Source organism: Canis lupus, chromosome 13 (assembly GCF_011100685.1).
Source record: "Canis lupus familiaris isolate Mischka breed German Shepherd chromosome 13, alternate assembly UU_Cfam_GSD_1.0, whole genome shotgun sequence".
Classification (NCBI taxonomy): Eukaryota; Metazoa; Chordata; class Mammalia; order Carnivora; family Canidae; genus Canis; species Canis lupus.
The window spans coordinates 34,505,944-34,527,918 of NC_049234.1; the positions used below are offsets into that span (position 1 = coordinate 34,505,944).

Genomic DNA, 21,975 nt, shown 5'->3' on the forward strand with positions numbered 1-21,975 from the left:
CCACGTTTTATCCCCTGCCCCATCCTGCACCCATCTGAGTGGATGGCATGTGCATTTGCAGATGCTGGGACCCCCACCCCCCTACTTAACTCCTGCTTCACTACAACTCTAGGGCTAAGTTAGAGATTTCCCAAAAGGAGGATCTCAGAGAAGAGTTAGGACCTCCGGTGAGAAATGCCCTTGATGGGTGGTGCTTCCCTCCACAATCAGGGCTATTGTGGGACAGGTTGGTTACCCAGTTCAGATGGCAGGTCCTCAAAAGGCCAGTCTGTCTTCTGGCTGCTGCAGCTGGAGGCAGGAGAAGGGGTGTCTTGGTGGGAATAAAGGGGGGAGGGCAGCAGGGCATTGGAGCTCCCAGGACCGTCTAATAAAGGGAGCCAGGGAGGACACCAGAGACAATGCCAGAGGAACTCCAGAGAGTTCCAGAACCTTCCCTCTGCCTGGTTGTCACATTCCAGCCTTATTGACACTTCCCAACAGATGCCCAACACACATCTGGGTGAATCTCTCATTCACCAGACAGGAGATCCATGGGGTGGGGTGTTGGTGCTTCAGCACCTCCCCATTACCACTGACCGCTTGGCACCGGGCCCCACGAGTGCTGTGGGTGTTTCAATCCCTCCCTGAGCCCCATGGGCTTGTGAAGGGAGATGGCAGGGAGGTCCTCCTGCCTTAAAGTTAAGCTTGCAGGTATAAAACACCCAGGGACACACACAGTGAACAGCAAGGTCTTGTGGAAAAACAGAGGTTTCAAGAGCCAGCCAACTGCTGCTTCAAACCCTCCATCACCCAGTACTAATGGTCGCCACCTAATTAGTGAGATGCTCTAATACCCAGTCTTCATCTGTAAAGAGGGACCCCAAATCTAGCTACAGAATCTGTGCCTCCCAAGGACACACCAGGTTGGCAAATTGGTTTTAGAGGGTGGGCTGACGTCATGGAAGCAGCCACCTCCCCTTTGAGACGGGTGGGCTACCCTTGTTTTGCAGTTTAAGAAACAGACTAGAGGTCTCTTGAGAGGTGACTATTTCCCTTGTCTGAGAGGATGGCACCTCTTTTCAATTCTATTTTATGTGGTTAGGGTAACCAAGCCAGCGCTACAAAATAGACCCTGAAAATTTCCACTTGCAAATCCTCATGAGCTCCAGGCATTTATTAGATGGGTTCCTGCTCTTAGGAAAATTGTCAACCTGACCCAAGTAGTTCGTATTTTTGTGTCATCTAAGCTTGGCCTCCCAGAACACTACCACCACGCCCTGTGATCCACCTTCCCAAGTTCCCCCCAGGTGGACTCCCCAACAGCCGCACACCCCCTCCCCTCAGGAAGCTCACTGGCCTCTATGAGCCTCATTTCATAGAGACCCACCCTACTTTCAGAAGGGGAAAAATGGTGTGGACATCATTAAAATGCAAGTTGTAAGTATCATACTGAGAATGAGGAACATGTTCTGTAGCCCGTGGGGTGGGTCAACCAGAGATGAAGAATGCAGTTGCTCCGGGACTTGGTAAAGTCAGGCACAGAGAGATTTTTAAAGGGAATATGTGTAGCTAAGGATCCACATAAAGTATAACAAGAGGAGAGAAATGGACAGAAGGAAGGAAAGAAGACAGAGAGAGAGAAGGGAAGACAAGGGAACTAGACTCCTCTGCCACCTGTTAGCCGAGTAGGACAAGGGACCTCCCCTCATGGGTCTCAGCAACTTCACCTGTGCAGCAGGTCAGGTGAGAAGAACTATACCTCTAGCCCAAGGGGGTCAATAAGAGACAATGGAGACAGTGCCTGGGGAGATGCTTCCTATACAGGGAGGTTCAAACAAGCATCAGGAACTCTTATTTGGGTAAACTATCCAAACCTCCACTCTTCACCCACGAAAGGGCAGTCACTCAGATCAAGAGGATGACAATAGATGATGCATATGAAACCCGTTACAGGAGATAACGAGGGCTTGGGGAAGAGAGGCTTCCCCCAGTTCATGCTCAGAGCGTTGGTGCCACATCTAGGTGGACCTCTCTGGCCACTCTCCACACACACAAGCACACACGCTGCCTTCACGGTCTCACCGGGAGCCCCCCAGGGACGGTAACCTGTGGCAGCAACTATCTGCCCATGCCTGCTTTCAGAACCGGAGCTCCAGGAATTACATGATTATCTCATTGGGCAAAATATAGAGAAAAGAGAGCTCAGACGCTTCCCCTGTGCTTTTGGTTAATTAACTATCAGGGCTTTTCCTAAATGTTGACAAAGAGATTGCCTCATCCCTAGAGGTACATGTAAGCATTCCTCTTATTTCACCTGTTAGAAACAGAGTGGGTCGTGCAGGTGGGGTCGGAGGAGTCCTCTGGGCAGCGGTCCTCGAAGTGTGGCTCCTGCACCGGCAGCAGCAGCAGCATCCCCTGGGCCTTGTTAGAACCAGATGCTCGGGGGGAGCGGGGGGAGCGGGGGGAGCAGCAAGCTGGTTTAAAAAGCACTCCAGGTGATTCGGATGCTGTCAAATCTGAGAACTATGGCCCAGCACTGATAAATGCCAGCTGGGGGTCGGGCGGGGGGGGTAGAAAACGTGAACACAGTTCCTGGCTCGGCCACACACAGAGGTCAACTCACTTGGTTCTTGGTCACATGGTTAATACACTTCTAAAATGAGGGCAGGCCTAGTTGCCTCCAAGCTAAAGAGCATGTTGCAGGCATCCTGGCAGACCACAGTGCTTATAAATACCAGGTACTGTTATATTCTCACATGATCTACAAATTATTCTACATGAACCAAGGCAAGGAAAGGACGCCCCATAGTGTGATCAGCCCACCAGGAGCACAATTTCCAATAACTCTCCAGGCTTCCCGAGGCTTGCAGAGTTACAGAGCCCACCCCTCCCCACCTTGGGGGTAGGCAGGAGCCCCAACATTTTGCAGCTGTCGGCCGCCCCTGGGGACAAGACCTCCCCGATGCCCAGGATGCAGAAGACGTCATCTGGTGTATAAAAAAAATGTAACCCTACGCTGGTGTAATGGTAATTATACTTAACATTTATGAACACTTTTTACAAATATAAGTCATTTATTTTCATTAGCTCATTTCATCCTCACAGAAACCCTCTGAGATGAGGAGTATTAGGGTTGCCAATTTATAGAAGAATAAAGTAAGGGCTAAGGGGTTGAGGAATTGCATGGTATGGCACAGCTGCCAAGTGGCTGAGCGGGTCTGAAGTCACCAGTCTGTGTCCAGGGTCCACGTCCTCAGCCTCCCCTGCCCCTCCACCCCCACCCCGTCCCACCATCGAGCAGCCCAGCATTTGCCCTTCCCACAAATACTCCTGCCTCCTGTACAAAGCCCTCGGTCCTGTAACTGGTCCATTAGGCTTGGCAGGTGCCTGAGTGTCTGTGAGATCCCGTGAACTCAAAACTTCCCCAACGCTCCCTTCAGCACCACGGACAGGGTCTCCCGCCTGGGGACGCCCTCCGCGTTTTGCCCCCAACCCCACAAGGCTACTTGAGGGCACATAAGCAACTAAACATATTTTCCCCCTAAACCCTTTAATTATTATAAAAATAGGAGGCCTTCAACCACAGTTATCCAACTCGATAACCATGAATAATGCACATTAATGCACAGGCTAAGAATAGGAGATGGGGCTGCTGATTAAGTCAGCCGTGAGCAAAGAGAAAGGGACCCAGCGCTAGAAGCAATGGCATAAATATATCTTAGAAGTTTCACATGTACAAACACACACGTATAATTTATATTTTATGGCTAAGAAGCTCTACGATGAGGTCACGACATAAAATAAGTTGATTCCCACAGGGACACGGTTTTTGAGGGTCAAGGCTTCCCAGATACCAGCACCTGCTTTCAGAGAAGGCCAGAGAACTGGCACTGGGCAGTGTAATGGGTAGGAGTGGGTCACTATGGGACCAGAGGCATGGCCCAGACTCCGTCAGGGGCTGCAGGAGGCTGATACTCAAACCCAACAGCCTGGCACATATCAAAAGCTCAATAAGACCACCACATGGCACTTTCTTTGAGACCAAGTCACAACACTGTTCCACATAAAATCACCATGGGTCGGCCACTGAATTCTGCATGGCTCTGACTGCCAATGTCTCCATCCCATTCTCTCAGGATCCGTGAAATAAAAGCGTGCTCACTACCCCTTGCGATGCCACATTTTCCGCTTATACCAGAAACCCCTCATGTAGAGAATCATCTCCTGGTTTCTGGAGACCTTTCTTGGTCCCTGGTCTGGAAAAGAGGCACCAGGAAGAAAATCCCTATTTGGCAGGGCCCTCTCTTCTTTCCCCACCAATCCTGCAATCCATTCTGTAGAGACTCCATGAAATCTCAACTTGCTATTTCAGATCAAGGCTGCCCTTGAAAGACACCAAAGAATGAACTAGTTCGGGGGGTGGGGGGGGGGAGACCCGGCCTTTTACCTTGGAGACAGCACACAGAGTGGCTGTCATGCTGGCATCAGAGTGGTGCCATTGTGAGGGTTGGTGTGACTGTCCCCTTCAGGGGGACCCCAGGCACTGCTGTGACTGCCTCACAGAAAGGGCCCTGGGTGAGCTCAGATCAGGCCTGAATGGGAATGTCCCTTCTAGCTCTTACCTGCTCTGCCCTCTAAGCTGTGCAGTGGCCAGAGTGACTTTTTTCCTGCACACTCTTCATCATCCTCTGGGCATGCCACTTTTGCTCTCAAGTGCAAATAGGTTGCAGTAATCATATGTCAAGGCTCGTGTCCCCCATTTTGCTTTCCCTCTCCAGTCCCCAGGAGCCCTGCCTGCCCCTAAATGGGCAGCTGTTAGGATTTTGAACAAGCCGGAGCTATTATAAACTATGTTGTCCTCTTCCTACAGCTTCTTACAGTGAGAATATCAATGTGTGCGTTTCCCAAGTCTCAGTGGCTTTTCCATGAAATGGGGGCAATGCCCCCTTCCATCTGAGCTCACTGGAAGGAAGGAATGAGACGGTGTCTTTGGGACTTCCTGGCTCCCTGCGTGAGGGCTCAAAGGTTACTGGGTCAGAAGCATCCCTGGTATTTCAGGACGCAGAGGGCCATGGTGGATGCACAAGGAGGAAGCAGTCTCGGTGGGGAGGAATACTGAGGCAAGATCCCGGGAAACGTGAACCCAGAATTGGAACCAGACATGCAGAGGAAGGGTCTCTTGGGGCCCCACACAGCAGGTGAGAAGTGCACTCCAAATGCGTGGACTTTACGTGGCGCTGCACAGTGGTCAACAGGGAATCTGTCCCATTTTAGAATCAAACGCAAATTCACCTGCACTTGCAGATTTCCAACAGGACGGCGAGTGTAAGCCAGAGGACAGATCCTTGGAACTCAGGATTTCCAGGCATCAGGCCCCACTGCTGGTAGGTGTTTTTGGGCAGGTGGGTCCCCCATTTTCCTGAAGCCAGGGGCCTTTCCTGAGAGGCTGGATGCTTCACGGTCCACAGAGAAGTGGAAGGGCCTGCTTCGTCCTTAAGGGAACATGTACAGAACCTGGGGGGCCAGGCTGCCTCCGCTGGCCCCTATGAACCTGGCTTCCCAACACCCCTTCTTAACTTCACCACGACGGCCTCGGGTTCCTTCCTCACTTTCCCACTTGGCATCATACTTCATGAGCCTGTGATGCCCCATCACATGAAGACTCTCCTCGAGTATGCTCGGGCTCGCAGCTCACAGCTCTGGCATCCTCTTCAGGGCATTCAGCTGAAGTTTTGAGAAGGCGGCATCTGGGCCACTCGTTCGACTCAGATTCCTCTTTTACCACGTTTGTCCTGTCAGGTTTATGACCCCGACAAGAACTGAAGAAAACCATAAAAGATGAGGAACTGATGTTTGTATGGCCTAAACCTCTGCCCACTACTAAGCCAGCCAGCCCAATAAAATTCAGCTGAGTTTCTTAAATTCACTTGTGTATATATATATATATTTTTTCCTGGTGTACCACACTGTGGAATCTGAGCACAAAATCCATAGGAACTTTTATTTATTGCCATATGGATTTCTGTGGAAATGCTTAAGACAGGAGTTTCTGGTTGTTGTTGTTTTTGGGTTTTTTTTCCCTTCTACCAAATGCTGAGTACTGAGTTGCTGACCCAAGCACGGCTTTACAGGACACTCTGCCCCAATTTCATCCCCTGCAGGTCTCAGGTGCCCTTGCTGCCTATAGGGTGGGATCCGGGCTGATGAGGGGCTCTGGAGCCCTCTCCCTACGCTGTCCCCTACTGTGCTCCACCCCGGAGAAATGGAGCCCTACCCCACCTCCTGATCTCGGCCAGTCCCACCTGAGGCCCCTTCTGGACCCCAACCCCACTCTAATTTTAATATTAAGACCAGCAGCTGGTCATAAGGAGAATAACACTGGCAAGCAAAGCATCGCGTTGTGTATCTGAGCAGCTGGAGACGCTGCCTGCTGAGTGATCACTCAGCAATATCACCGACAAGGATCCATTTGAAGCCCAACCTCTGAGCATCCCCTCGCCCTGCGCCGACTGGCTCACTTCACCGCAGCAAAATGGCTGCAGGGATGTCAAGGTCCTCATCCTCACGGCCGTGAGCCCAGGGGAAAGAACATCTGTCTCTAGGCTTCGAAGCAAAAGTGCTGAGTTTGTCTGGCTTGAGCCAGCTTAGATAATGTGCCCGAACTGGTCACCGTGCTCGGGGACTCCGTGCCCGGAGAGCTTGCACCTCATTCTTGCTAATGCTTGCCCAAGCCGTTATTTAGCAGGTGCCTACTAAATACCTGGATACCCTCACTGAGCCCTCAGGGCCATGGAAGGAGAACACACACGGTCGGTTCTAGTATCTTCCAGGTAAACTGAGATACTGAGAACTGTAGAGAATGCCCCCCGCCCACCCACCACGCTTATGCGGCAGGTCCCAATGCCCTACCCTCAGCCACTGCCATGTTCCACCTTCTGGACCCACTGGCCGTCACGCATCCAGTGCTCAGCAGACCTCCCCCTCCCCCTTGCTGGGAGAGAGAGCACTTTCCTCCAAAATTACACCATTTTGGGATTTCATGCATAAACAATTATGAACACCCTGTATTTAAAAGGATTTTCATTATATTAAGACTTAGTCTTTTGTTAAATGTCTACAGATGTGGTAGCATCAAGAATAATTAACAAGACCCCCCCCCCCCGCCAAATCCCACTACCCAGGTGTGCTGTCTGCCCTGCGCATGCGCCCTTTTATGCGTGAGCAACATGGGGCTTCCTAGGCTGTATCTCATTGCGTCACGTCGCATGCCTAGCTCCCTGTGGCAAGATGTTCCTAATTCTCACTTGTGCCCATCCGGTTGCTGTGATGCGATGCTCCGTGAGGTTGTCGCCGTCATAGTTGTCAGGAGCACTTATAAAAAATGGAGTCAGCTCATGGTAATTTTGTTCCTGCTTCTGTTTCACCCTTCATATGAATTATGCTCATGATAATTTCCTAGACATTTTTTAAATCTCATTTTGTAGCACTGCACCCCCACGACCACCACCATCATGCACTGTAACACGGAGTATCCTAGGAAAACCTCAGTGTGCTGTGCCGACGTGAGCATCCTCTGCTCCTCCGTCCCCTAGGGCCCAGGCAGGGTCCTCAGTGTGCACAACAGTGTGGGGGATGGAGGCCACAACCTGGCTGCTCCAGGTAAGAAGATCACACTCTGAGTTTGTGCATGTCTCCTCTGCAGAAGGGGGTGAATGAGCCCTGGGAGGGCTCTAACCAACCTGGTTTTAGAGCTCTGTGAACTCACACCCTTGCTCCTGTCCTGGGTCCTTAAATACTATCTTTTAAAGAAACGCATGTCACTCTTGTATGGATGTTAGCAGTAGCGTCTAGCAGAAAAAACACAAGGAAGGCAAGGGACAGCGTTTTTACACGTGCCGAGCACGTGCCAGGGATGAAGCCAGGTGCTTTCTCAGGCATTACTAACCCCCTGTAATCCCCACAACAGCCCTACCTACAACAGACATCAATGTTCCCACTTTACAGATGAGAAGCTGAGGCTCTCAGGGAGACAGCAGCCCAAGGTCACCCAGCCACTGCAGAGCTGGGAGCCAAACCACGTGTGCCCAACTCCCTGAACCTGCTTTCTTTCCATCACCTGAGCCTGGAACCGAGGCTAGCTCTTCCCTCCTTCCTCCCAGGTGCCAGTTTTCTAAGGAATAAGAGGACAACCCCGGAACAGCAGAGACGTCCCCACCGTCACATTGAGGGGGGAGCCCTGCAGAGGGAAAGTGGAGCGGACGCGCCGGCTCGCAGGCAGCAGAGGGCGCTGTGGGCCCAGGAAAGGGACACAACCCAGCGGCTGGTTGGGGTGGGGGGTGGCGGGCAGGGAGCAGGCTTCTTCCCTGGCAGGCCTGGGTCCCCAGAGCAGAGCGACCCCCAGCTCAGGATGCACCCCGACTGGTAGCTCACCAGAAACTCACGTTTTGGACTTGTTTTTGTGGTTTCTAAATCTTTTTCTACCAGTGGGGCTCACGATCTGGCTAATGTTACAGACCTCATCTCCACGGTGGCCAGACCAGCTCGGGGCCCACCCAAGGGAGCCCTCATGCCAGCGTCTTACTGTGCTGGTCAATCTGCTCTGCGAGGGAAGAAGCAAGGGCGGAGGGCACGGAGGGCATGACCCCTCCCTGTTTCCTCCAACTCCACCGGAACCGGTCCCGACCAGCCCAATCACCACCACCCAGCCAGCTTCAAATTAACTGAAAATTATGGGCGGAACATAAACAGAGCATCACCAGCTCGAGAGCTCGCCGTGCCAGGCGCTGCGTCAAACCCTTCATGCACATTCCCTCCCTCAGTCCCACCCCACCTTATGTGATAGAACCATTATCATTCCCCTCCCCCCTTTTACAGAAAAGGAAACTGAGGCTCAGAGTAGCCTGAGGACAGACATGCGGTCAGCACGAGGTGCGGCCAGATTCTGAAGCTGGGTCTGCTGCACCGCATTCTGTGACCCACCCCACACCCCACAACCCCCCGCACTGGGTCGAGTTGGTCCTCCGTCCTGGATGGCGGAGGGCCGAGATCTACTCATCCATCCGCCTGTTGGGCAAGCAGGTACTTAATGCCAGCTGCCTCCCAGAAGCTTGGGAGGCTCATCCTTTTATGGCCCCAAAGCCTGGGCTCTGGGCAGCAGCTACAGGGCCTCCCCTCAGAGGCTGCTCCCCCCTTACCTTAGCCTGATTTCATATATATTAAAACACTGGGGGAAGACTGGCCCCAAGAAACCTACGGTGAATATGGGAACCAGACAGGAGGTTAGCTTCCAAGACCAGGGGCAGAAGCAGCCGAGGTACGTGGCGCCACTCAATGGTCTTGGGCATTTGATGGGGAGCCCAGGAGAGTCAGGAGGCCAGGAGTTCCGACAGCTGTTAAGCTGTGCGACCTGGGGCCCGTCCCCTACCTTCTCTGGGAGCCAATTTCCTGAGTGGCTGAGGAAGGGGAGCTTCAATCAGCCCTGCAGCTTCCCTTCGCTTTTGCAATAACCACTGATTGTGTTTCCTACCATCCCACTCACCTATGACCTTGGGCCAGTCACTTGACCACTAAGCTTTGTTCTTCCCATCTGTGAAATGGGCATAAGCAGTGCCCTCCTAAAGCACTGTCTTCATCATGAGACATAAGGTACAGGGCACATCAGGCCTCACACATCATCACAGTGGCTAACTACATGCCAGGAATACAGGACACATGAGCACAATCAGAGAAACACGATTCCTGAACCCACTGGGCTGCAGTCATCCAATCCCCTCGTATGATGCACTTGCTATGGAGAGACGATTCAAGTGGGCAAGCCGGTGTGTTGGGCCCTGTCCAAGTGCATTAGTCACCGGTGGCCTCCTCTGCTCTGTGGACTCTATCAGTCCTCTTGACCCACCCTGGCCTCGCCTCATCCTTGGGGGGCTGGGGGTGTAGACAGAAGAGTCCCAGGGGCTCCAGCTGGGGTGGGCTGATCACCAAGTCTCAGAGCTGCCGCCTGCAAGGGCCTTTATGCATCATCCCATCCCACCCCCTCGTTCTTACAGATGAGGAAGCAGAGGCCCAGAGAGGGAGGTGACTCACCCCGAATCACACAGCTAATATGGGACAGAATAGAGACTCAGATTTTGCTAAAAATGTTCCACTGCAAGAGAATGTCAACCAAGGACAGAGCCAGAAATGCTGGAGTCTGTGCGGCTGCCCATCTGTCCTGCCAAGCCCCAAGGATGTGAGGAGGGCTCCCTGGCTGCACCTGTGACCTGGCCAGGTCCCGACTCTGGTGCTGTAGGCGGGGATCCGGGGGGCACCGGGGAGGTGCCTGCAGCCATCAGGAGAATAAGGCTGCCCGTTCCGAGCTAAACCAGAACAGACAAGGCTGAGATGCACCTGCTGCTCACAGGAGAAGGGAGGCCCATCACTTCCTGCCTGGCGACGCCAACACAGGCGGACAGCTCAGCAGCCAGAGGACACGCTGGTCCCGGAGATGCATGCTGGTGTCAACCCAGCACCCTGACTTCAAGGGCTCCGGCAGCTCCAGTCCCGACAGGAGCATCTGGGTGTCCTGCTAATGCCTGTGCCCCGGGCCTACAGGTACCTAGCAGGCTAGCACCAGTAGATAAAAATAGTTGCTGAACTTGAGCGCCTTCCCTCCAGGTGCTGGGCCAGTAAATCACCCAGAAACCATGGACGGAGGCCACTGCCAGCCCCACATTAGGTGGCAGGAGACCCAGACTGGAAAACTGATGGCAAAGTCCCCCTGTGCTGCGTGTCCCACTAGGCGGTGTCCCAGGGTCTCAGACCGCTCCGTATCCTTGCGTAGGAGATACTGTGTGTGTGTGCGTGTACCTGTCCTTCTAACGGGAGTAAAAAGGAAGAGTTCACTGTGGAATAAACGAAGATACGGAGAAGCATAGGGGAGAAAGTAAATACCCTCAGCATTTCCACCCTGTTTCACCATGGGGCTTCACCTCCAGAATCGATCTCTCGATCTCTCTTACACACACACACACACACACACACACACAGACTCAGATAGCTGCACACATGCACACACACAACTGGGTTCCTACTGTATAGATATTTTCCCACATGCGTTAAAAATTAGAAAAATGTTATTGTCATTTTCGAGGTCATTAATCATTCGTCTAAATGTGGTTTTGCATTCCTGAACGCCGCTGAGTTATTTAGCAGTACAATAATCGAGTTCACCTTGTGCCTACAACATGGCACGTGGGTGCTTCCAGGCTCCCTTCTGAATTACACTGACTGAACCATGGGCCCTGAACTTCTGGGCATCCTTGATTTATCTCCAGAGAGTAAATCTCTGGTGTGAAAGTACGCAATGAAAGGGTACCTACGGGGGCCAGAAGGGGCGGGGGGGGGGGGCGGACAGGCTGGCCATGGGAAAGCTGTTCCCAAGGTCGTGGAACAAAGTGGCACCTGCTCTTACAGCCGGCCCTATGTGAGGGGCTGAGGAAAACCCTCTAGGGCCCTGGGCACTGCATTCTGGGTCTGCAAGTGCCTGCGCTCTGGCAAGATGTTAGCACAAATGCCTGCCAGGAGGTCCTGTGGTTGTCTCTCCTGGGACACAGGAGGTACATTTTTAATAGCTGGTGGGAGTGAAATATAGCATTTTAGTGACACTCTGATTCTTATTTCTCCTTACAGGCTAAGAACTTAAGAAAGCTTTCCTCCTCAGAAGGAAGCCCTGGGTCCTAGGATCTGTGCTTGTTATGATGAAGGTAAAAGAAGGTGTAACATTCGTATTTAGGGGGAGCATGTACAGGTCTGTCTCCTGTTTCCTCCACTGCTCTGCCTGTCTCCTCCTGTAGCTCCTCGTCATCTCCTCTCGGAACTCCCACAAGTCTCTTGGCGATTCCCCAAATTCCTCTGGTCTCTCCCCTCACACCCATCTGGCACCTCATACTCAAACATTCCCTGCATGTCTGACTGTGCACAGACCCTTCGGTGTCTTTCCAAACTTCAGATGAGGCCCGAGCATGCTCTGATATCTAACGCCCTGCAGGCTGGTCCTCAGACCCCTCTGCAGCTCTGCATCCCACTCCCTATGCACCCCAGTGAGCACCCTCTGTTCCAAACACTTGTCACCCATGGCCTACACGAACATTCTCCTCCAGTTGTGTTTGCTCATGCTCGTCACTGCCGGGAAGCACTGGCGAGGATGTACACATCAACCGCTCAGGTCCGGGGACCCTGCACACTGAGGCTCCTCGCTCAGCCCAGGAGGCCTCTGCTCTCTGCTCGGATCTTACAGGCAGCACAATGGTGGCACCTCCTCTCCCAAACGCAGATCCTCTCCACCTCATCCTACTCTCTGGCCAGCTGCACAGCCCCAGGAAGAGCGATATAAGGGAGATGCTTACCTTTTCACCCTTCTCTCCTGGGAAAAAAGGTCCTCTGCCCTAGAAAAGGAAAGCAGGGGGTCAAGATTTACTACAGAGCATCTCCATGTATGATGTCACGCATGGAAGCACCACCTAGGGTCTGAAAGGGTTGTCATCAGCTCTGCCCAGCATCTTACAAAAGGGATGATAACCCTTACTTGGGGGTTCATTCTCGTGGGTATAACCCCATTTAATTTTACTTAGATGTCGGGATGTCTGGATGGCTCAGTGGTTGAGCGTCTCCTTTTAGCTCTGGGCTCAGTGGCTGAGCGTCTGTCTTTGGCTCAGATCATGATCCCAGGGCCCTGGGATCAAGCCCCACATCGCGCTCCCTGCATGGAGCCTGCTTCTCCTCTGCCTGTGTCTCTGCCCCTCTCTGTGTCTCTCATGAATAAATAAATAAAATCTTTAAAAAACAGTAATCTTCCTTAGATGTCATCTTTACTGAGACGTCATCCACCTACTACACAACTCACCTAAAGTACACAATGCAATAGTTTTCAGTGTATTTACAGAGTTTTAACAAGCACCACAATCAACTTTAGGATGTGTTCATCAGCTGAGAAAGAACTGCACACCCTCAAGTGGCCACCCCCGCCCCTGCCCTCCCACCTCCCACCCAAGGCAAACACAAATCTATTTTATCCTTATAGGGTTGCCTCTCCTAGACATTTCATATACACAGAATCATATGATATGTGGGCTTTTGGAGCTGGCTTCGCAGCCAGTGACTTCTCAGCAAAGTGTTTTCAAAGTCCACCCATGTGTATCATGGATCGACACTCCGTCCTACTGCAGAATAACCTGCCACGGCTTGAAGGTAACACACATCTCGTTTATCCGTTCGTCATGTGATGAACATTTAGGTCGTTTCTACCGTTTGGTTATTATGAGTAATGCTGCGCTGAGCATTTGTGTACAGGTTCCATACGAGCATATGTCTTCATTTCTTTCGGGTACGTATCTAGAAGTGGATTGCTGAGTCACACGGTGATTCTGTTCAGCCTTTTAAGGACGGCCAGACTGTTTTCCAAAGCAGAGGCACCATTTTCTACCAGCGATGCCCAAGAGTCCCAATTTCTCCGGCTTCCTGGCCACTCTACCCATCACTACCAGTGAGGTCCTTGGGTCTCTAACCATCACCACTGACTTACCTATTTCTCTCTTCAATTATGTCACATTTTGCCTCATATATTTGGGGCTCCTGCGAGGTGCACATATGTCTATAACTGCTCTCAATTTCTGAAAGACTGACAGTTTAATCAACATAAGACACCCTCTTTCTTTCTGGAAATTTTGGGTTTTAGAGTCTATTTTGTCTGGTATTAGCACGGTCACTCTGAATTTTTAGGTTTTCTATTTTCAAAATTTATACTTTCCATCCTTTTACTCTCAACTTATTTGCATCTTTGAGTCTAAAGTGTATTTCCTGGGGCACCTGAGTGGCTCAGTGGTTGAGCATCTGCCTTCAGCTCAGGTCGTGACCCTGAGGTCCACGGATCGAGTCCTGGATCGGGCTCCCCGTAGGGAGCCTGCTTCTCCCTCTGCCTGTGTCTCTGCCTCTCTCTCTCTCTCTCTCTCTCGCTTCTCTCATGAATAAATAAATACAATCTTAAAAAAATAAATAGAAAGGATATAACCTGTAGACACAATAGAGTTGGGTCTTATTTTTGTGTCAGCCTGAAAATATAGCATGATTACCGACAGAGTGAGTTTTATGTATGCATCTTACTTTTCATTTCTGCCTCCTGTCTTTTATTTTTTCTTTATGGCTTGGTTTTGGTTTTGTTTTTTGCATTAAGTATTTTTTAGTGCTACATTTTAGTCTCTTTAGTGGCACTTCCCCTGTACATTTTGAACCATTTGGGTAGAGGTTGCTCTTGGGATTACCATACACACCGTATCTTATCACGACCTACTTCAGATTCATACTAATTCCACTGAGATTTCTAAAGACCCGCTTCCCTACGTGGTTCCAGTGCCTCTTCCCCCGATCTCATGCCTGTTACTACACCTGTTTGCTGGACGCCCAAATGCACACTGTCATGATGACCACTTTGAGCTTGTCATCCACTGTACTCTGGCCTCCACCATCCCTGACAGTCAGTCAGTGAATGATCTTACTGCCCTTTCTCTGAACACGTTGACTCATTTTATTTTTCCTCATGCTGCTTTCAAAAGTTTGTCTTTTGGCATTTTGGCGACAATCTTTCTAGAATAGCTCTCTTTGTGTCATCCTGATTAGAGTTCACAGAGCTTCTTGAATGTGTAGATTACTGCCTTTCACCAAATTCGGGATTTTTTTCCCCCACCATTATTTCCTTGACTACACTTTCTTCTCCTGCCTCCCTCCTTCTGGCATTCCCATTAAGTGCACTCTGCACCCCAAGGCTCTACTCATTTTCCTGCCTTCCTTTTTCTCTCTAGTCTTCAGATTACATAATCACTGTTGAGCTGTTTGCAAGAACGCTGGCTCTTCCTTCAGCCAGTTCATACCTAACTGTTGAGCCTCTCCACTGATTCCCCTTTTTTCCCTTCCAGTTGTAATTTTAAGCTCTAGAATTTCCAGGATTTTTTTTTTTCTTTAGAAATTTCTCCTTCTATGGATATGCTGTGTTTGCTGACATGCTGTCACAAGACCTGCCTTGCCTCCTTTAAGAATGATTTCCCTTTGTCGTCTATCACTGTGATGGCTACTTTGCAGGTTCTGTTTGCTCATCCAATCCCTGCTCCCCAACCCAGGCAGCCCCTGTTCCCTGCTTCTTTTCCTGTGGGTCACTGGGATATTCTGGGGAAGCACACACAGTTCAGTCGGAATGGGAAGGAGATAAGAGCCAGTCAGAAAGAAGAGGCGAGGGGAAATCCAGGCGTGGAAAGACAGCGAAGTTATTCCTGGTAGAGGAAAGAGCATGTGCAGTGGCCGGTGTGAAGTGAACAGTTTGGGGACTCCAGGCTGCCAATCTGGGTGCACAGAACCCAGGGGTGGTGATGGGGGTGCAGGACAGGGCTAGAGCGACAGCTGGGGCCACCTTGGGAGGAACTCCCGAGCCCACGGAGAGGAGCTTGGACCTCCGAAGGCAGTGTGTAGCTCTGTTTGGCTTCGACTAGGTGTTCAATGCATTCTAGTGGACAAGCTCGCTAGGGGAAGCATGGGGTCGCCCACACCAGCCCTATACTCACCATGTCGCCTTTTTCTCCCTTGGGTCCAGGAGCTCCGAGCAACCCAGTGGCTCCCATGTCTCCCTGCAGAGTGGAAACCAGAGAAGAGCCCTGGGTCAGGTCCTGTGACAGGCTGACTCTGTCACTGCCAAGTGCACAGTGAGGCCACGCTTCCCACCCCCAGAGAAGGAGGAAGCATCTATATACTTTTCCCAACGTCTTCATTCCAGAACTAAGAACATCCTGAGAAAGTGAGTGGGTGAACGCAAAATGCGTTCGTCCCCAGGAATGGCCCAGCCCCAAGAAGGGGGGTGAGAAGCCCCAGAGTTCAAACTCCCGCTCTGCTGCTTCTTGTGAAAGCATCATTACTCCGTGGGCCGTAGGCTCTTCCTCTGTGAAATGGGCACGTTGTCATGAGCACACATAACACTGAAAGCATGAGGTGCTTTGAAAATTGCCAGAAGTCAGCCTGGGTCCCCTGATTATGCTCTTTGTACGTCCCAGTGTGCCCACAAGGCCCCGGGCCCTCCGTGAAGATGGGGTGGGTGAGCAGAGGAGCAAAGAGTGTTTGCAAGGGGAGAAAATTCACCAGGGCTGCATGTGGGGTGGAGCTGTCTCCTCCCTTGCCATGATCCAATCCACGACAGGCTTGGGTGCACAGCACAGGAGCCCTCAGTATTGTCTGTTTTTCTCCCGTCTTGGTGTGCAATTTCATCTGGGCTCACCCCCACCTCATACACTCTCAGGACAAATAGCTAGTTTGCTTGGGCCACTCCCTTGGCCCGTCCTGGCCTTGCCCTGCCTTCTTTATCCCGAGCAGCTCCCGCATATCTTGCTGGACCCCTGGGCCCCTCCACCCTGGCTGTCCCCACAGGGGACCCTATTCCTCTGTCAATTTTCTCTTGCCACCGGCCTGTGGTCCCTGGGGACAGGGCTCCCTCATTCACTGGAATGTTCCTGCGCCCAAATGGGCTTTGGCACCTGGAGTCTCCAGACCGTGACACGTGACTGGGTAAATGGGGCCACTGGGAGCCACAGGTGTTCACCTGGAGTCTCAACCTTAGATTGGGACAATGTGACCGGTGAGGCTGAAGAGCCAGGACCTCCAATCCTCTCCAAGGAGCCACACTCCCCTCTATGTGTCGGTGTCTTTGTCCTTCCCTGGCATTCCTGCCCCCGGCCTCGTCCTCCCTGCTGAAGTGGCTGCTCAGCCCTGGGTCTGTCCAACCACCACACGACACGGTCTTTCCATAGACAACCGCTGCGTTAGACAAACCTTCTCACCTTTGCTCTCTTCTTCCATCTGACAATTGAGAAGCTGAGGTGACAGCCTGGGGGCTGCTCAGTGAGGCATAAACCCCTGGGCTCCTTCTCACAAGGGCCACCTGGCACCCAGGACCACTCTGAATTGCTCTCCTTTGGCACCAAGGGAGGGGAGCCCATCAGGTGGGGTGCGTGTGCATGTGCGTGTGTGTGTGTGCGCACGCGCGTGTGTGTCCATGCTCCCCAGCCCAGCAGAGTGGCGGCAGAGGGGAGTAGCGAGAGAAAGGAGGGAGAGAGAGGCAAAGAGATGGAAGGGGAGATGGAAGACAGAGAGATAGAAGGGGAGGCATCCTCTCTGGGCATTTCCACCACCACACTCAGCCCTTCTTTCAAACACCAGGCCAGGTAACGGCTTCTGGATTGTGCTGAGCTCTTCTGCCCGCCTGTGTGACCAAGTCACATCTCTCTGGGTCCCAGCTTTCTGAGACCAAAGTAACGATGTGAGAAGGCAGCCCTGTCCAGCTCTGGAAATGCAAGCAGCCAGCGGAGCGATGGAAACAGAGAGGGAGCTGCATGATGGAAGATGGAGGTGGCCCTCGAGGAGGCACCTGGCTTCCAGCAACTAGTGAGTTCAGAAAATTTGTGCAAGAAGAATTTCATGCAACTTAAAGAAATACTACATGCAGGCTAAATAGACTCTTAGAAGCCCAAGCCCCAAAGTTTCTGGAATACAGAAGCCAAAAAGGATTGATGCAGAATTAGCTGACCACAGAGAGGTCAGCCCACTGGGGCAAATGGGACTGGAGCCAGGACTTTCTGACCCAAACCCTTCTAGCTCAGGTCCTCAGACAGAGAAACAGAGGCTCCAGACTTCACGTCAACAAGCTCAGAACAAACACCGCAGGACAGTCATCTAATATGACACTTCATCTCTCCATAGAGTGCACAGCCAAGGTCACCGTGGGCCGCAAAGCACCCCTGAGCTGCGCCTGTACTGACCTTTGGGCCAGGGAGTCCCACGGGGCCATCAGAGCCCTTTTCACCCTAGAGGAAGAAGGACAGAAGAAACAAGAAGTAAGGCTCTATTTCATTTCCCCCCTCTGCCTTCTGCAGTTGGCCAGCCCTCCGCAGGCTCCTAAGCCAGTCTCTGAGCGAGCCACGTGTGGTCAGCAGCTGGACGGGGCTTCCTGCGGCTGCGAGCCCCTGTTCACGAACTCCAAGTACACGGGGTACTTTAGCATCGTCATTGGTGGACTAAAGACAGGGACAAACAAGATGGTACCCACAGGCTACTTTTACCCCGACAATGTCACTGCTTTAGTTAAAAATGCCACGTGGGGGGATCCCTGGGTGGTGCAGCGGTTTGGTGCCTGCCTTTGGCCCAGGGCGCGATCCTGGAGTCCCGGGATCGAGTCCTGCGTCGGGCTCCCTGCATGGAGCCTGCTTCTCCCTCTGCCTGTGTCTCTGCCTCTCTCTCTGCATCTCTTGTGAATAAATAAATAAAAATCTTAAACCTTTTTTTCTAATTTGTATTTATTTATGATAGTCACAGAGAGAGAGAGAGAGAGAGACAGAGACACAGGCAGAGGGAGAAGCAGGCTCTATGCACTGGGAGCCCGATGTGGGACTGGATCCTGGGTCTCCAGGATCGCGCCCTGGGCCAAAGGCAGGCGCCAAACCACTGCTCCACCCAGGGATCCCCTAAATAAAAATCTTTAAAACAAAGAACAAAGCAAAAAGAACCCAAACAATTGAAAGTGCATAAATCTCACCACCTTAGTAAAAAGGAGGCGACGCCATATCCATTTATGTGCATCTACCACATGTCATTAAAAACGCTCTGGGTACAGTTACATACTTAGCTACTTCATGAACATGTTCTTTTTTAAAAAAAAAAATGCATTCATAGATGTCATTTGCATATGCAAATTAGCTAGATAATATTTTGTCTGTTTGAGCTCACACGGTGGCCATCGGAATGCCTGAACACAGTTCACAAGCACCATGTTTGGGTCTAGAAATGGAAACGTGGACCCAAAAGTACATTGACCTACGAGAATAATGGAAGTGAAAAACTGAATCCAAGGCTTAAACCACTAGAGGCCAAGTCTGCCTGTGACCAGGGATCCCAGGAGAGAACCCTCAGATCTCCCGTGTGCCCCATGTTTTATGGAATTGAAGACGGCGAGACAGAGGCAACCCCATATGATGAGGTGGTTGTTGAAGCTCTTGCGTGTGGCCTCTTCTGGAGGGAGGGAGAAGAAGCCTCCTTCCCACCCACCTGTGCATGGAAATCAGGCCCAGTAGCCAGCTCCCCGGGCTGGGTGCACCTCAGTGCTCCTGGGCACCATAGCCAGAAAGCACATTGAAGCACTCTGGGCACCATGTGCTACGTGTCTTAAAAACTCAGTGTTGTGCACACAGTGGGTGCTTACTGTTTACTGTCAAACAGAAGGGAAGGTTGATGAATAGAGTAATGGGCTACTGGGTGATGCTGCTCAGGCTTTGAGGCTGAGAGTTTGCAAGGTGACAGATCATCTTGAAAAATAAGCCCTTGTCCTGCCGGTGAGACAGGCTGTGTCCTTCATCCCTCCCTCCCAGCTGTCCAGAGCCCACCCGCCCATCATCCTTCACCCTTTGACCCACGTACCCAATAGTTCAATAATGACCCACCACTTAATAATGTCAGACTATACACACCAATGGCTGAACATATGGACGTGTCAAGATCTGATCTCTGTATCTGGACTTACCTTGTGGAAGTTAAAAACAGGTGGACATTTTTAGTTCAATGGGATCACTGCCACGGGAGATAGCAGCACAGGGAGAGGACTAGGTTGTAGGGTCTTGGAAATAGCAGGTGCATGGCTGCACAGTGAATGATGGAAGGGAGGGGGGGAGGGAAGGGAGCCATGTAGACAACAAAGGTGCTCAGGAAAGCATTCCTTGGGGACATCTTGAGAGAATGGCCGGCATGAGCCAGATAAGGGAGGCGGTCCAGCAGACGCTACATATGACAATGTCCCAAGACAAGGAAGGCCGTGACCCCTCCAAGGGACCAGCAGCTCCTGGTACCCGGACACTGGGGGAGCAACGTGGAGAGGGATGGTGCTAGAAAGACATCTGGGGACCCTCTATGACCACACAGGGTGGTGGGGTGGGGGTGGGAGGGGAGCACCAGGGGGTGTTTAAAGTGGGAAGATGAGTGGAAGCAGGGGCTGGACGCCTCCCTGAGCTCAGACTTCTCTCCTAGGAGTCCCTTCCTCCCTGCCTGGGGCCACAGGAGCCTGAATGGGACTCACCCAGGGCACAGCCTGGTTCGGGGTGGGGGAAAAGCCTGGACAGAGCAGAACCAGCTTTGGCTGCCTTCCCAGGACAGCAGCCCTGTGCGCAGCGCTTACTCCTCCAAACCTCATGACATGTGTGCCCTTCTCCTTTGAGGCCCTTAATCGAAACCCAGGGGCAGGGGAGGGGTGGAGGTCCAGGTCCTGGGGGCTCACCCCAGCTCCCTGCCCAATGTCTCCCAGTCTAAGCCAGTGGGCACCTGGCCAAGGTGCTTCCTCCTTCACCCCCGCCCAGAAAAAGCCTCAGCTCCCAGGAAGGCTGAGCTGGCTCCTTTGGGCAAGTCGGGCCAGGGTTTGCCAGCCTCACCTGACTCAGAGTTCCTGGGGGCTCCCTGTCTCTTCAGGTCTGGCTCTCGGGGTAGAAAGGAAGGAGGGAGGGGAGGAGGGAGCCTGCCTGCCAGGACAGTGCACATGGAAAGTGTGTCATTCCAGCGAACTTCACCGTGGCTGCACATTCCTTCCTGTCTGCCTCGTGCCCTGCAGCCACTGGGCTCCTCCTGCATGCTGGCCCTGAGCTGGGGGCGGGGGGTACGGCGTGGGACATGACTGCAGGCCGCTGGCCACGGCCCCCGCCTACGGGGTCCAGCAGAACCTCACAGGGACCTTCCCCAGCACAGCTCTGCTTTCTACCATCCTTGTGTGCTTGGTTAAGTTGTTCTGCTCAAAAACAGTAGAAAACTTTTTTTTTTTCCTTATCAAAAAGGCCCCTGGTCTACAGGAAAACAGAACAGATGAAGGCCCCGGGAACTCAATGAGACGTTCGATCCAGGCTAGTGGATGGTGCTGGTGGTGTTCATGGAAACACCAGCTTGTAAACCAGAAACTAGGTACATCAAACTCTATTTCTATGTCACCTACGCTGAGCCTCCTTGGCAAACCAGATCTGCTCTGACGACTTGCAAGGGCGTGGAGAGGGACCCGGCATCCCACCAGCAGGAGTCCGGAACCTCAGGGAGACATTAGCTGCAGGGGGATAGGAACGGGTCTGGGGGCTCCCCTCCTCTGAGCTGGAACAGCAAGGAACAAGAGGTCCCAGGAGCAAGAAGGGCTCGCTGCCGCCCAAGGCCCCCAGAGCCCGGGGCCGTCCTGCCCTGGCCAGCCTCATGCATGATGGGAAATTCCCAGCTGCACCGCTGCTCCTGCTGACCGCTCCGCCCTGCTCAGCTCGGGGGCTCCGGGCCGGCAGCCGACGGTCGGCTGTGGGGGTACCTTTTCTCCAGCCGGGCAGGAGCAGTTGATGGTCTTCAAAAACCCGATCTGTTCACTGCCGGGCGTGGGAGGCCGCGGGGGCGGCGGTGAAGGCTCCGTCAGCACGGTCACTTGGCACTGAAAGGCAATCCCAGGGGATCAGGAGGCCCGAACCTCACTTTTCAGCCGGCACCACTCCCCGGGAACCGAAGGAGCCTGAGCTTGAGCAGAGGTGAGGTCGGGTCAGGTCGGGCGACAGGGCCTGGGTGCTGAGGACTTGGAGTCACAAGGGCCTGGGCCACCCTGCCCTCAGCCACGTGGCTGGCCTCTCAGCAGGTGCAGGAGCCACGCATCCCTCTGAGCCTCAGTGTCACCCTCTGCAGAATGGGGACAAGGGTGGGCCCACGGTGATGTGGTGAGGAAGGATTCGATGGGCCAGCTCGGTGTCTCACACCTGGCAGGAGCTTGGTGAGGACTCATTTCTCCACCATCACCAGTTCCCCGTTGCCCTCCCTCTGCTCCCCAAGCCTCACCTGACCTCCTCTCCTTCTCTCCAGGTCAGGCCCACTTGACTCCAAAGCCCAATCACTGGGGGCTTCTACCACCCGTGTCCTGGGCACAGGGCCACTGAGCACCTG

General features: G+C 52.7%; 1 protein-coding gene and 1 long non-coding RNA gene across 9 annotated transcripts in view; one reads left to right on the plus strand and one right to left on the minus strand.

Moving 5' to 3' along the window:
• The window catches only part of COL22A1 (collagen type XXII alpha 1 chain), a 269,313-nt gene that overhangs the window by 171,930 nt on the left and 75,408 nt on the right, over positions 1-21,975 (minus strand). Inside the window, 4 exon segments of the mRNA XM_038555601.1 lie at positions 12,363-12,401; positions 15,564-15,626; positions 17,805-17,849; positions 21,359-21,475. Of these exon segments, the coding sequence (XP_038411529.1) occupies positions 12,363-12,401; positions 15,564-15,626; positions 17,805-17,849; positions 21,359-21,475 (264 nt within the window).
• Positions 473-5,901, plus strand: LOC100687350. 8 transcript variants are annotated; one of them, XR_005368809.1, is made up of 6 exons: positions 473-902; positions 1,204-1,416; positions 2,886-3,006; positions 4,850-5,177; positions 5,284-5,363; positions 5,779-5,901. It is a non-coding gene; the product is annotated as an uncharacterized LOC100687350 (long non-coding RNA). The 8 variants fall into 8 exon arrangements; XR_005368810.1 differs by having other exon boundaries at positions 1,227-1,416; XR_005368805.1 differs by having other exon boundaries at positions 473-1,416.